The sequence below is a fragment of the Platalea leucorodia genome (genome assembly GCF_965183815.1).
Source record: "Platalea leucorodia genome assembly, chromosome: 1".
Taxonomy (NCBI): domain Eukaryota; kingdom Metazoa; phylum Chordata; class Aves; order Pelecaniformes; family Threskiornithidae; genus Platalea; species Platalea leucorodia.
Window position 1 is genome coordinate 39,290,950 of NC_138823.1, and position 13,874 is coordinate 39,304,823.

A 13,874-nucleotide genomic window follows, 5' to 3' on the forward strand; every position below is an offset into this window, starting at 1 on the left:
AGCCATGCAAACTCAAACTGAAGGCTCACTTTGGGTAAATAGCTACTTCTTGCTTTTCATCTCTCATTTTTCTTCCAAAAAAACCCACCCTCCCACCCACCCCCGCCAGAGAAAAAGAAAAGAGAAGAATTCCACGCGTTCTGTAAATCAGCCTAAAGTATTTTAAAGTATTTAAACTTAAATAATCATCCACAGTCAGAATAATTTACACACACATTAAAAGCAGTTTAAATTATACCTTTGAAAACACAGCGCCTGGGAAAACATTGGCTTGGCAAGTGTTCTTGTAGCAGCTATTGCTCTGATGCCTTGTAAAAGTAAATAGCTATTACCTGTTATAATGCAGAGATTACCCTTTCAAAAAATCAGTTGGTTGAGCAATTAAGAATACACCTTTCCTGTAATTTTTGGACTGAAGCAATTTATTAAAGCTCAATTTAAATACAGGGATGATGCAACTTAAAATCCAGATGACCTTTCATAAACCTAAGCAGCTCGGATACATCAACATTTCTGGTTATACGTTGTTGGCAAATAAACGTTTTAAACACTTGGCACACAGTTTAAGTTAATCCATAAACAGAATTTTAGAAGCATTTAAAGTAACTGCACATAGGACCCGTGACCTTAACACATGATAAATATTGTTGGCGTGGAAGGGTCATTTAAAGAATAACAAATAAATAGCATGTCTTGTTTATACATCATTGCAAAGTGGAAAGAAACAAGGTGCACATAAATATTTCTTTTAAAAATGCGATACTTGCAGCCACACGGAGTAGGGGGTTTGATCGGTTATTTTTTGTCTTTTTTTTTTAACTCTCTCGATTTTTTTTTTTAAATCACTCTCACCAAACTTTGCGCATTTTCACAGGATCAAAGTTTAGAGACGATAAAAAATACAAAGTCTTCCATAGCAACGGTCCAGTCTCTTTGTTTCTGCGAGTCGCTTAAATAATAAGTTTACATTTCAAGTTTGTTTGTTTCCTGGCTCAGAATAATAATAATACTGCTAATAATAATTAAAAAAAAATATCTATGTTCAAGTGCCCTCTCTGATTTGTCCCATCCACCTCCGCGCCCGGGTCGCTGCAGCCCCTTCCCCTCGCCGGGACCGGGGCCGGGGCCGGGAGGCCGGGGTGGGGGCCGCTCTCCGCCCCTCTCCCCGGCCCTAGCCCCGGCTCCCGGCCCGGCGAGGGGCTATTTCTCGGCCTCTCCTTTGTCCGGGCGCGCAGCCGTCGCCCGGCGCGGGGGAGCCCCCCCAGCACCCCCCGGCCCGGGGCTTCCTCCCCGCGGCACCCCCGGCCCAGCGCCCCCTCCCCGGCGCCGCAGGCGCGCCGGCTCCCGGCGCGGTCCCGCCTCGGCAAGACCCGAGGAGAAGAGGGAGGCGAGGCGAGGCCGGGCGGAGGGAGGCGGGGGCCGGGCAGCGGTCAGTCCCTCCGCCGCCCCCGCAGCCCCCGGCCCGGGGCCGGGGCCGGGCCGCCGGCTGTCGCCGCTCCCCGGGGCCGCGGCGGCGGCGGGGGGCGGCAACGGCGGCGGCGCTTAAGGCTTCTCCGTGCACTGTTTGCAGAGGCTGGAGGAGACGCTGTTGAAAATGGCACATTTCTCCGGGCAGGAGGTGGCGGGGGGCAGCCCGGCGCTGAAGGGGTAGCCGGCCGCCTGCTCGTAGGCGCCGAGGGCGGGGTGCAGGGCGGCCGCCGCCGCCGCCGCCGCCGCGGCGGAGCTGGGCAGGGAGGCGGCCGAGATGGCCTGGCCCTGGTTGAGATAAGCCACCAGGCGCCGCATCTCCTCCAGGGCCTGCGCCTGCATCAGGATGTAGTTCTTGGCCAGGAGGAGCGTGGCGATCTTGGAGAGCTTCCGCACCGAGGGGCTGTGGGCGTAGGGGATGACCGCCCGCAGCTCGTCCAGCGCGTCGTTCAGGTCGTGCATCCGCCGCCGCTCCCGCGCGTTGATGTTGAGGCGCAGCGCCTTCTGCTCCTTGGACTTCTTGCTGCCGCCGTGCCCGTGGCTGTTGGAGCAGCCGCCCTCGGCCGCCTTCAGCCCCCCGCCCCCCCCGCCGCCGCCGCCGCCGCCCGCCGCCGGCGAGGCGACGCGCGGGTCCCCCCCGGCGCCGCGCAGCACCAGCTCGCAGCGGCCGTCGCTGTCGTCGTCGGGGCTCTGCTCGCCGCCGCTGCTCTCGGCCACCGAGCTGCGGCTGGCGCTCTCGCCGTACTTGACGCAGACGGAGCCCGGCGGCAGCGCCAGCGGGTCGCCGCCGACGCCGGGCTGCAGCAGCGCCTCGGGCTCCGCCGCCTCGTAGCAGGCGAGCGGCGAGGGCTGGCGGTCGCGGGGGTGGGAGAGGTCGAGCCCCGGGGGCGAGCGGAAGGCGGACTCCATGCGCTTGGCCGAGGCGGCGAGGCTCTTGTGGAAGAGGTCCTCTTCTGCGGGCAGCCCCAGCGCCCGCTCCATCGGCGCCCCGCTCGCCTCCGCCTCCGCCTCCTCCGCCCCCCTCAGCTCCCGGCCCGCTCCTCCAAGGCTCCGCGCCGCGGCGGGCGGCTCCCCGGCGTCCCGCTGGCGGAAATCGCCTCCCGGCTCCCGCCGGGGCTGCGCCGTGCCCGGCGCCGCGGCTGCCCCTGCTCCGGCTCCGGCTCCGGCGGCGGCTCGGGCTGCGGCTCGGGCTGGGACTCCGGCGGCGGCTCCGGCGGCGGCTCCGGCTGGGGCTGGGGCTGCGGCTCCGGCTCCGGCTGCGGCTGTGGCTCCGGCTGCGGCTCCGGCTCCGGCTCGCCCTCAGCAGGCGCCGCGCTGGGGCATTGTGCGCTGCCAGCGGAGCCGCTTCCACCGTTTATCTTGCTTGGATTCACCTTCAAGAGATTTCCGGACCCATCAACCAGCAGCCGCCGCAGACGGGGGAGTCTTTTACATCATTATCTCTGAGAGTAGGTTATTATGAAGAAGACTCGCCTGTTGGGACAGAGCTTTCTACCCAATCAGGTTAACGTTTTAATTAATAGGATTAAAACGGTAACAAACAATCCCAGGCGCTATCTGGCCCTGAGTCTGAATAGTTTCATTTCCCAGGTCTGAAGACAGGCAGCAGCTAGAGCTTTATAAGAGGCGCCTGCTCCATTATTCTCCCTGCCATCTGTATACACAGCTTAACGCATATGTTTGCAAGACGTTGTGTCCTGTTAGTAACCCAACAACTGCCTTTAGCTTGACATGTGTGGCGACTTTCACTCATCAATGAGCACACTAAAAGCCCTACTTAGATCGAAGGATGTTCTTTGCCTCCTTCAGCAAATTACAGCCCTGCACTGCAGAAAAGCCCGCTTCAACACTTCCCCTTCCGAGTGCTGCCAGCAGACTTCTGCTAACTTAGCCGTGGAGTCAGGAGTGACACCCTCTCCCCCCACCCCAGCCCACCCACCCCTTGCATTTACATTAACTTATAGCCCTCTCCCACCCCCCAACCCCGTCTTCCCGAAAAGCATCGCCTGGGAAAGAAAAAAAAAAAAAAATTAAAAAGCCGGACCAACCCGAACCGCCGTGCCCCCTCCTGCCCACCGCCACAGTCCACCTTGCTTCCCTGGGAGGCGGAGGGTCCCCAGCCCCCTCTCCCCCCCTCCAGCAAACGGAGACCAAACTGCGGGGAGGTTCCCCTCCTCCTCCCCTTCGCCGTTTTCGAGTAGCAGATTGCCGCTTTCGAGTGATTATCCCTCGTGTCCCTATAAAAAATATAAAGCCCCATCCGTTACCTTGAAAATGAACCGATCTGGGGAGAAGGGAGGGCGGGGTGAGAAAGGGCAAAACGCACCAAACTTTTAAAATGTATTTATTTATTTATTTTTATTGTGATTGACCAACTCTTTGCAGCTCCCTGCCTGCCTCCCTCCGGCGAGCCCGGCTGGGCGGGAGCATCCCGCTCCGCTCCCAAACGCCGGGATGCCGCCGCCGGGGTCAGGGGCAGAGGGGCCCCGGTTGCCCCGGGCGTGGCGGCCCCCCTGCTCCCCTCCCGGGGCTTCTCCTCGGAGCCGGGCAGACGCTCCTCTGCGCTCTCCCAGAAGCTGAAGTGCCAACCCGAGGGTTGGTCTGAATTTTGTCCCGCTGCTCCTGTAATGCTGGAGGCGAGCAGCTCGCTCTCGCTTTACTGTTAGCGCTCAGAGTATTTAGTGGCAGGTTTTCATTCTTATGACATCAGTAAAAACAATATTTCCCAACACTTCCAGTAAATCATTCTTATGTGGCAGAATTACTGAAGGCTATGAAATTTTTTTGGTTTCTCTGGTTTCATTAAAAACCTTTTAATTGTGTCTTTCAGAGTTGGCCCCAGGTGTTGGACTCTTTTCATTACATTTTGCTCTAATGTGATGAAATTCTAATTCTCTCCTTACCATATGGTTAAATTTCCCCACTGAGAATTAGTTGAAAAAGGAGAAATAATCTATTAATCTCTGTAATAGATTCACAAATGAGGTTTGCCACAGAACCTGTTTTTGAATGGTAATATCAGAACAGTTGGGTGCCTTGTTTCAGGAAAGAAAGGACCAGGCGACAACAGAAAACGTTTGAATTTTCACCTGGAAAGAATGAAAAGAAGCCAAGCCGCAGATTTCAAATTGACTGAGATTTCATCGAGCGAGGACATGACTACAATACAGACCTTCCTCACCTCGTGTCTCCGGATCAGAGGCGAACATATGAGCCGAGCCCTCCGAAGAGGGGGGGGTCCTCACCCCCCGCCCCCCCCCCCCCCCCAGCCCCCTTTGGCTGCTGCGCTTGTCCCTGGTCGCCGTCCAAGCGCACAGTCACCGAGCGCCTCGCTCCCCTCCCCCTTTCCGAGGGATGCCACCGTTAACCTCTATCATTATTAATCCAAAGGCATTTTAGCTTTATTGTTTTCCAATTAGCAACTTCATCTTCCCTGGGATCATAAACAAAGGGCTTTATAATCGCAATAGGGAGTTTGGGGGTTTTGTTATTATTATTATTTAATCTGTTTACTATCCAACTTGTAAAACTCATGTGGTCACTTAAGGATGACGGATACTGTTATAACTTGATGGTTAGGGGGAACGTTTCATCCCTCGCAGCTTATTTCTTCGAAGAGGGAGATCTCCGGCTCGATCTCTCCCGCTGATCCGCGGGTTCACTAGTGCTATCCCCCTCTTTTTGCTTGCAACTTTGGGGACGGCGTACGCTCCTGCTCCGCCGGCGGCGGGGCCGGTTGCCCCGAGGCTGCGCTTGCCCCGAGGGGCGGCGGGCGCTGCCGGGCCGCGCCGTCGGGGCGGGGGGACGGGGGCACGGCAGCGACCTCCAGGAGGTCCCGGCCACCTCCTCCTGTCCTCAGCTGTGTTGGCTCAGATTTGCTCTCAGCCTCTGACATTTCTCCCTCTTCGTTTAAGCTTTCTGCTCATCCCTGTCCACCCCTCAGCCTGCCTGCTGTGGATCCCTCTGTGTGCCTCTCCCCGCTTCTACCCGTCCATTCATCCACCTCGCTTTTTCTTTTATTTCTCTTCATCCTTTCCTTTCCCTTTCTTCCTGGGTCTGCCCCCTGTTCTTGAAACATTTATGTATCCCAGTCATCTTGCCGATGCGTTCATCTGTGACTTGCCGTGCTTTAATGATGTCAACTTTCTGCCAAACTTTAGTTACTGGGGGGGGGGGAGGGGGGGGTGTAGCGAGAGGAAAGGGGGGGAAAGAAAAAGAGAGCCCCTCTCGCCTTCCCCGGACCCGCCTGTTGTGATCTGTCTCTCCCTCCCTCCCGAAGAAGTGGCTGTTTAATAGTCTCTGAGAACTTTAGTTTGGAAGCAGGCAGAAGAATTTATAGAAGCTTTAAATGCGGGGCTTATAAAAATACCGAGGAATGGTCTTTGAGGTTTATGCACTCGTAAACTTTTGCTGATTGCTTCTGGGAAGTTGTCAGGCATGTAACACTGCGTTTATCTTACAGCGCAATGAAAACACATCTGCCCAGCGTCTCGTTACCTGGTTTAATTGTACAGCAGCTCTCTGCCACCGGCTCCACTCCACTCGGGTCATTATTTCGGGGAACGAGCAGCCCGGAGCTGCTCCGGGACTGCGCCGGCCGCTCGGGAGCATCCCCCAGCCTCCGCCGCCAGCGGCCGGGCAGGGGCGGGAGGCAGGGGCCGGGGGGCAAGGAGCGTCCCAGAACGCAGGTGAGAGCGGACAGCACAGCCACTGCTCATTTTCCGTGGCGGCTTTTGCGAGATCTACTCGAGAGTCATTTTGTTCTGCTCCCCACCCGGCAGAGAAGTTAAAAACCCCTTGCCTCTCCCCGGGGCTGGGCTTCCCGTTTGCTGAAAAGCCTCCAGGAGGAAGGACGCTTTCCAAATTCTCCCTAAAGGTGCCCAGGAGCTGAATGCTGGCGAGGCAGATTTTAGACAGATAAAGGCAGCCTCTCTCTGCCTGCTCTGGGCAGAGGCTCGGCGTGCCCGCTGCGGCAGGACAGCCTCCTCAGTAAGCTGAGGGCTTGGGATGACCCGCAAGTTCCCGGTCCTTCTTCCAGCGGCTCAGCCCCGAGTCCCTCCCGCCTCCGGCACGCCGAGCCGGGCGAGCGCCGAGCCGGGCGCCGAGCTCCCCGTGCAGCGGGGGGCAGCCCCAGCTGCAGGGTCTGCCCGGCTTTTCCAGCCCTAAGTCAGCTGTCGGAGAGCTCTTTCGTTCGCCGCCGCTGCTTGTGTGTTCTCTTCACTCTTAGGCAAACTTTATTTAAGTTCAGGGTGAAGAAAAGACAGTAACAGGAAAGAAAACGACACCCCCGTTACATTCGCTCCTAGTGCAGACCTCCTCAGAGGTGTCTGTCCAGAGGCAGCCCCGGGATGCCGGCGAGTTCCCAGCCTGGGAATTGTTTCCAGCAGCAGACAGGGGCCCGGCACCCACTGGGGTCTCGGGGCCGCGTGTAGGGGAGGAGAAGGGGGCGATGCTCTCGGGAGGGGACCCCCGGCGCAGCACCCTGCTCCCTGGGGCCCGGGCGGTCGGGGAGCGGGCAGGGTGGTGAGACCTGGCCGGTGCACGTGTGCAGCCGGGCTTGGAGGATATTTGTGTGGGGAGGGGCTGCGAAACGGTGGACCCCCCCCACACACCCCCCCCCCACACCCCATCCCCGGTCCTTTGCAGAAGGAGAAAAACTGCATTGATGGACTTGACCCGACAGCGCAGCAGAGGTGAGGGATGCCACCCACAGACGGGCGGCCCTGCACCTTGGAAGGGGACCGCTGAAGATGGAAAGGGCTGCAGAGGGATCAAGGACACCTGAGGGTCCTTGCTGAGACCTGTCGGGTGGCCGGTAGGTCCCCTCCGGGATCTGCGGGGAAGCGCGGGGTCGCCGCGCTTCCCCGCAGATCCCGGAGGGGACCTACCGGCCACCCGGCCCCAGCCCCGGTCCCGGTCTCTCCGCTCCCGATCCAAAATCCACAGCACCATCTCCTGGGGAGTGGGAGAAATGCACGGCCCGCCTCAGAGACGGCGGGGTTGATGTCTGCGGTGGAAGGAAGGACCGACGTGGGGCTGGAGACACAGAAAATGACACGGAAATGGAAAAAAAAAAAAATTACACGGAAATGTAAAATAAATCTGCAGCGTGTTTTGGCGTGGGGAATGAAATGATTATTCCTCTGGTCTCCCTTTTGAAGCTGAAGCCTATGGGCTGAGGGCTGTGCTTGGAAAGGAGTCAAGAAGCTCTCAGGTGGTATTAAGTATTCATTTACACAGACACACACACCAGGAAATACATGTACTTGAAACAGATTACAGCTGGAAGAGCCTGATAGTACCCCAGTTTCAGGGACAACACTGGGTGGACATGCAGTGACAAACCCACCGAGGCATTACACTGAGGTTTGTGAAGAAAGACTGGAGGATCCTACCACAACTCACTCAGTGTGCTCTGTTTTGGTTTTGGGAAGTTTGAGGTCTGTCTTCCTTCCTTCCTTCCTTCCTTCCTTCCTTCCTTCCTTCCTTCCTTCCTTCCTTCCTTCCTTCCTTCTTTTCGTTCTCTCATTCTCTTGTTCTCTCTCTCTTTTTCTTTCTCTCTTTCTCTCTTTGTTGCTCTCTTTAGCTCTCTTTCACTCACTCTCCCTCCCTCCCTCCCTTCTTTCTCTGGTCCCCCTTTTTTTCCTCTCCCTCTCTTCTCTCCTTCCTTTCTTTCCTTTCCCCAGAGAAGCCCCTTCAAGCCATTCCCCTCCTCATACACATGGTTCCCCATGCATGTGCATTTCTGTTTTGGCCAAACCAGGGTTACAGGTGTAGCTCCCTTTAGCAAACCATTCTTTGGATCGACAGAGCTACCTGTTATGCTTATTGACCTACTTCAGCCTGAATTCTGCCTCATGCAGCTCTGTCTAACTAAGTGCTCCCCTCTTGTTTCCAGCTCTCAGAGTAAGTCCTCATTCTCTCTGCTCCTTTCAAACACCCCCCAACAAACATCTGGGTGGGTCTCAGCAGGAGCAGAGGCCAGAGCTCTGGGGATGAACAGTTTATATTTACTCCCTCTCCAGCTTTCACTCTCACACCTGACCCTATTTTTTTTTTTTTTTTTTTGTATTGGAAACTTCCCACTGTAAGGAATGTGGCACTGAGCTTACTCTTCCCTCCCTTGTGTGGCCAGGCTATAGATGTTTATTTTCAGTTAATATTTCATCACCGAAGTGTTTCTATAAGCCTTTCCTTCTCCTTCCGTGCTTCTTGAACTCCTTCCAGTTCACCTTTATTGGTACTGAAAGTACTTAAATCTGAAAGCAGCAGTCGAGGTGCTATCTCATCAGTATTGTATACGGAGAGAAACATCTATCACTTCCCTGGTACATGACACGATGCTTCTGTGTTAGAAGCCCAAAAATTGCATTGTAATTTTTCTTGTTTTTTTGTGTCACACTGATAGATCCTATGTAATTTACTGAAGCCCATACATCCAAATCTATATGTTAGTAGGCACGTATATTACACCTACTGTATTCCCTTCAGTCACCACTTTGCAATTATAGGAAGAAAAAAAATGCTTGCATGTGCCTTTCTTCCATTCTTTATAAATCCATGCTGTTTATTGGTTGTGGATCCATTCTCCCCTAAGTGCTTAGGATTTTTACCTTTTAATATTTTTTCCACTATATTACTGCAGACTGAAGTTAGGCTTACCAGATGGTAGATGACAGGTTCACTCTTTCTCTTCCTCTTCCCCTGCCATTTTTAAAGACCAGTAACATGCTCGCCTTTCTTTTCAGACCTCTTAGAGCTCACTAATTCTCCAGGAACGCTTTAAAATAATTGTCAGCAGTTTGCATAAGTTCATTAGTTAATTCCCTTTCCTCCCCGTGCTGCACATCACAGGGATATGCTCAGTTTCACATCCTTACTTTTCTCCCCCTCAACCTTCCTTATGACCTTCTCTCAACAATCCTAACTACAAGGTTGTTTCTCCTAATTGTACTTTATTTTTCATTAAAAATGCAATTCAATACTTTTGCTAGTTTAGAGTCATCACTCCTTTTGTAGAATAACAAACCTCCTTTATTCCTAGCAATTCCCTTCTTCCCCTTGGAATTAAAAGATCATCTAGAATCACTACACATCTAAGTAGTTGCTACATTGAAAAATGGGGGCACTATCACTAGCAATGCCATTATACTCTATAAATAAGGCAATTTTATATGTTTAATAACTTATCATGGGCATAAAATACAAAAATGTGTTGAAATACAGTTCAGTAAGAGTCAAAATCCATATATTTAACAGTGAAAAATAATTTTGTTCTCAAACTCTGCCTATATTTCAACTATTTTTGAATTAAAGTGTAAGCTCATTTCCCATTACATCCCTTCAGTTGCCATGATAAGTAGCAAGAAAGAACAAAGAATTTTCTTCCCAGATTACTTTGCTAAATTCATACTTTAATCTTTTGGTAGACGATGTTTTTCAAACACACTCAGATGTCTGATTGTCAGCTTTATGTCTTAGGAAGTATTCCCAGCAATTCAGATACAGTAAAGTATCTACCTCTAGCAAGACTCTGTGTACTATATAACTTTTATAGTCATTATAAAAAGTAATTTATTGAAAAAACTTAAACCTTTTCCAACTCAACTGACTTTTGATTTAAAGGTGTGTGCTCCTGGTTATGGTAATCAGGTGTTGTAGGTGCTTTTTTCAGAATTAGGTTTGCTGTTTATGTCACGAAGTTTAGAAGCTCTGAGAGTAACATCCTCTAAAACATAGCATGTTCACAGAAACAGAGATATCAGCTCATGTTTCACTGTTACGGTGCCTGGAATTGCACATAATACAAGGCAGGAGAACTTTTCCCTTTTTTAGATCACATTTTTTCTCTTATTATTTCTATTTGTCTCCACTGGAGTACAATACAGTGATTTCTGCCTACAGGCTGGGTCTGGGGAAATGGCATTTAACAAAAAAAGGGAAGCAACATAGCTCATTGGTATTCGACTGTATCTTTCTTCCTTTCTTTGTCTTTCTGTCTTTCTCGCTTCCTTTCTGTCTTTCTCTCTTTTTCTTTTTTACCTCTTTCTCTTTCTTTCTCCTACTTGCTTATTTTAGCTTTCTTTCTTTCTTTCTTCCTTTCTTTCTTTCTTGCTGGCTTCATATACCATATGGCCTTGCTTCATTTAAAAAGTGACAGGACCCTTTAATGACAGCAGAGACCATGACCAAGAGGAAAGCTCCTTGTAACAGTGCCTAGCTCTGATTAGCTCTGTGACACTCACTCGCAGTATTTTTGAGCCAAACCATTGCAATGGGATTTGAACTTGCTTTTCGATCCAGAGAGAAGGATGCTGCCAGCTATGGTCCCAGTCCTGTCGTTGACTCTGCATGGGCAGAGGCCTGCTGGTGCAAACTAAAGGACTCCACTTCACTGCAGCCGCAAGGGCAAGGGAAGAAAAGCAGGAAGGCACGAGCAGGTGAGGCAGGGAGCCTGCCGTGCTCCTGAGAGGTCCAGCTGCTGAGCTCTGACATCTGGAGGTGCCTGCAGCAGCCTTGGTGTTGCTCTGCATTGCGCTGGTAGCTCAGTTAGTCCTTCGTTCAAACCCAGAATTAGCACACCCACTGGCAGAGCTCAGCCAGAAACCAAGGTGGGGTAAGGACAGAGGCCAAATGCTATCCATGGAGAAAGAAAATGTACAGTTCAGCTTTGTGAGGAGCTTTGGCTTTCAGAGTATTTCGCAACACAGCCTCAGTTACCAAGAACAGTCCAGGTACCACAAAGCTTACACACAACTTGCTTTCTGAGGGTAAGACCGAGTGACCAAAGAATGCTTGAGGGCTGACAAAAGCTTTTAACCTCCTTAGCCCCGTCTTAGGCTGTCACTTAATGATGTTTCCTTTGCAGAGCTATTTGATTATTCCAGGAGAGGACTGCTGAAGGCAACGGGGTCCATACACCTGCAGGCTGAATCCACCAAGGTGACAGTCATCTTTGACAAGGCAAGTTTGCACGGAGATCTGAACATATTTCAAACTGATTTACTTCATTATTGTCCCATTTCGCTTGGACAACAGTTTGATTTATTTGAGTTTAAATGGGCGTGAAAACAAACAGTGTGGCTTGAGGCAAGGCTAGGTGCATCTGATCTATAAAACATGTAAGATTGCATCTGAGAACTTGTGAGCTGAGGCACTGTCAGGGAAAGGGCATAGGCAGCCTTTTCACATCCCTGGCCCTATACACACCTACATATAGCATCAGGCCATGTTAACACAGGAAAGAAGCTCTGTTTAACGTAGCGGTTGGTTACCTACTTCTTGTCAATAACCTGGAATTAAGAGCTTAGCGAAGAACGACATGCAGTTTTTCTGAGAGGTGAGTTCACTGAGGTCAGCTTTATACTAGTCTGATCGGCCATCGGACTGGGAGGGGTGCTTGCCTGAACCGCCAAAGGTTCCCTGAGACACATTTTTTAGACTCCTCAAATAGGGCATGGGATTTTCCCTGCCTCCCTCTCTTAACTGTGGCCATAGGAAATTATGCAGGAATTTCCCAGTGTAATGGCAGAAGAATGGGAGATGGAGGCTCCAACACAGACATTGGCTCTGATAAACCCAAGTCACCCTGGAGACACATGTTCTGTGTCCCATGATACACATTAGATTTGACCTTTGGGCATCGGGGCATCTAGCCGCTTGGTCCATGCTTTGCTTTTCTAAATTTAGCCTCTCTTCTTTGTGCCATACCATATGATTTCCTTCAGGATTCCTCCACTTCTTAGCGTAGGTTCTCTGTAGTGCTCACCTGAAGTAAAAGAAAAAATCAAACCAAAACAACTCCACCCAAAGATAGAACAGATTCAAATGCTTTCAGCAGTGGTAATTATTCCTGCGTATCAGATGAAGCCCACGGTGCAGAGCAGTGTAATTTCAGTGTGCTTGCTAACCTTCTGCTCATGCATGGGATGAATCTGCACCCAAGTGCTCACACATCACAAGATTTGGGCACCATTTGTAGTGATAACTTCAGAATTGCTCTGGCAGTATGAGACCAGGAACAGTGAGAAGCATGGAGCCTGCAGCACATTGTTATCGTATTCACGCTGTTGATTCTGATTCTCTGATAAAGTTAATTGACTGAGTCAGGGCAAATTTGCTCCACACCTGCTCTGGACAGAGCAAGCTCAACCAGCACTAATCAATCACTCCCACCAGGAAACTGGCACAAATAGTTCTTGTTCAGCTGGTGCCAGCGGCTGATCTCAGTGGCCCTGGTGCAATCCCAGGGTAAGACTGCGGGATGTGCAAATTGCCCTGGGGGAACCACATCAGAATCTGTCCCTAAGCCACTTTACTTTCTACCCTTAAAAGAGTATGTTCCCTGAGCCTTTCTAATAAGCTTTGCTGGTCTCAGTGCCATTCAGTTAATGCTCTGGCAGCATTTCCTTCAGAAAAAGTGCACTTTATTGCATTTGCGACCTGTCTATTATCAAATTGGTTCTAGGATGGACCAAGGGAGGATCTTTCCCCCTGGTACCCACACTCAAACTCCTCATCCGAGGGCCTTCCGGACAGAGGGATAGCTGCACTTTGCTCTGTGGGTAGGGCACATGGGCCAGGAATCTGACAAACCGTGCCCTGCATTTCCTGGACTTACTCATCTAGAGATTCACCCCAGTTAGGGCATGTTTAGAAATTGCTATTGAACACACCCAGAACCTGCCTCATCCTTTGTTTCTGAATATTTTTGAGCCCTTTTAACTATTTTGCTTTGCCTTGCTGCCCATGCACAAAGTGCTCCATCCAAAATCTGTGCCTCTTCCCAGAGGGAACCTGTATCTAAAGGCTCTGGCCCGAGCCCATGGCAGCCCATGGCTCTCCTGTGCAGTGGCTCCCAGTGTAGTACATGGAGCTGTTGGACTCAAGCCCTGACAGGAGCAGGACTCTGAGGCCCCTACAGCAGGTTACGACACAGGGTACAGCAGCTATGGCAAACCCAGGATCTTGAGTCAGTCAGAAGACTCATTAAAACCTCCAGTAGAGCTGAAACTCTTCCCAAGGCAGCTGCAGAAGGTTAAACTCTGTGTCTGCAGACAGTGGGTAGCTGGAGAAAGGAAGATAGACAACAGCAAGCCTTATAAATGACAGTGCTTGCGTTTAAAGCACTTAAATGTTTTAGTGGGTTTTAGTTAGCAGAGAGAGGAATCTGACTAGGACCCTTCCTTTGGGGTTAAGTCAGACCAGACCACAAACAGGGCAGAAGAGAGATGGACACCATGCTCGAAGATATTTTGACAAGGAGAACGGCAGCAGAAATGGCAGCTGCAGAAATCCTATGGGGTAATGGGCAACTCCTTAGCAGGAGACAAATGGACTGCAAAGGTAACAACATAAGGATAAATTGTAGGGAAAGACCACATACACATTTGGATCCTGTCAGCTCT

The 13,874-nt window shown here is 51.5% G+C and overlaps 1 protein-coding gene across 1 annotated transcript; it reads right to left on the reverse strand.

Moving 5' to 3' along the window:
* Window positions 1-1,542: 1,542 nt before the first annotated feature.
* Window positions 1,543-2,448, reverse strand: BHLHE22 (basic helix-loop-helix family member e22; the record flags this gene model as incomplete). The annotated part of the gene is made up of 1 exon (XM_082333222.1): window positions 1,543-2,448. One exon carries the CDS (start codon window positions 2,446-2,448, stop codon window positions 1,543-1,545), a length of 906 nt encoding a protein of 301 aa, XP_082189348.1.
* Window positions 2,449-13,874: the final 11,426 nt, after the last annotated feature.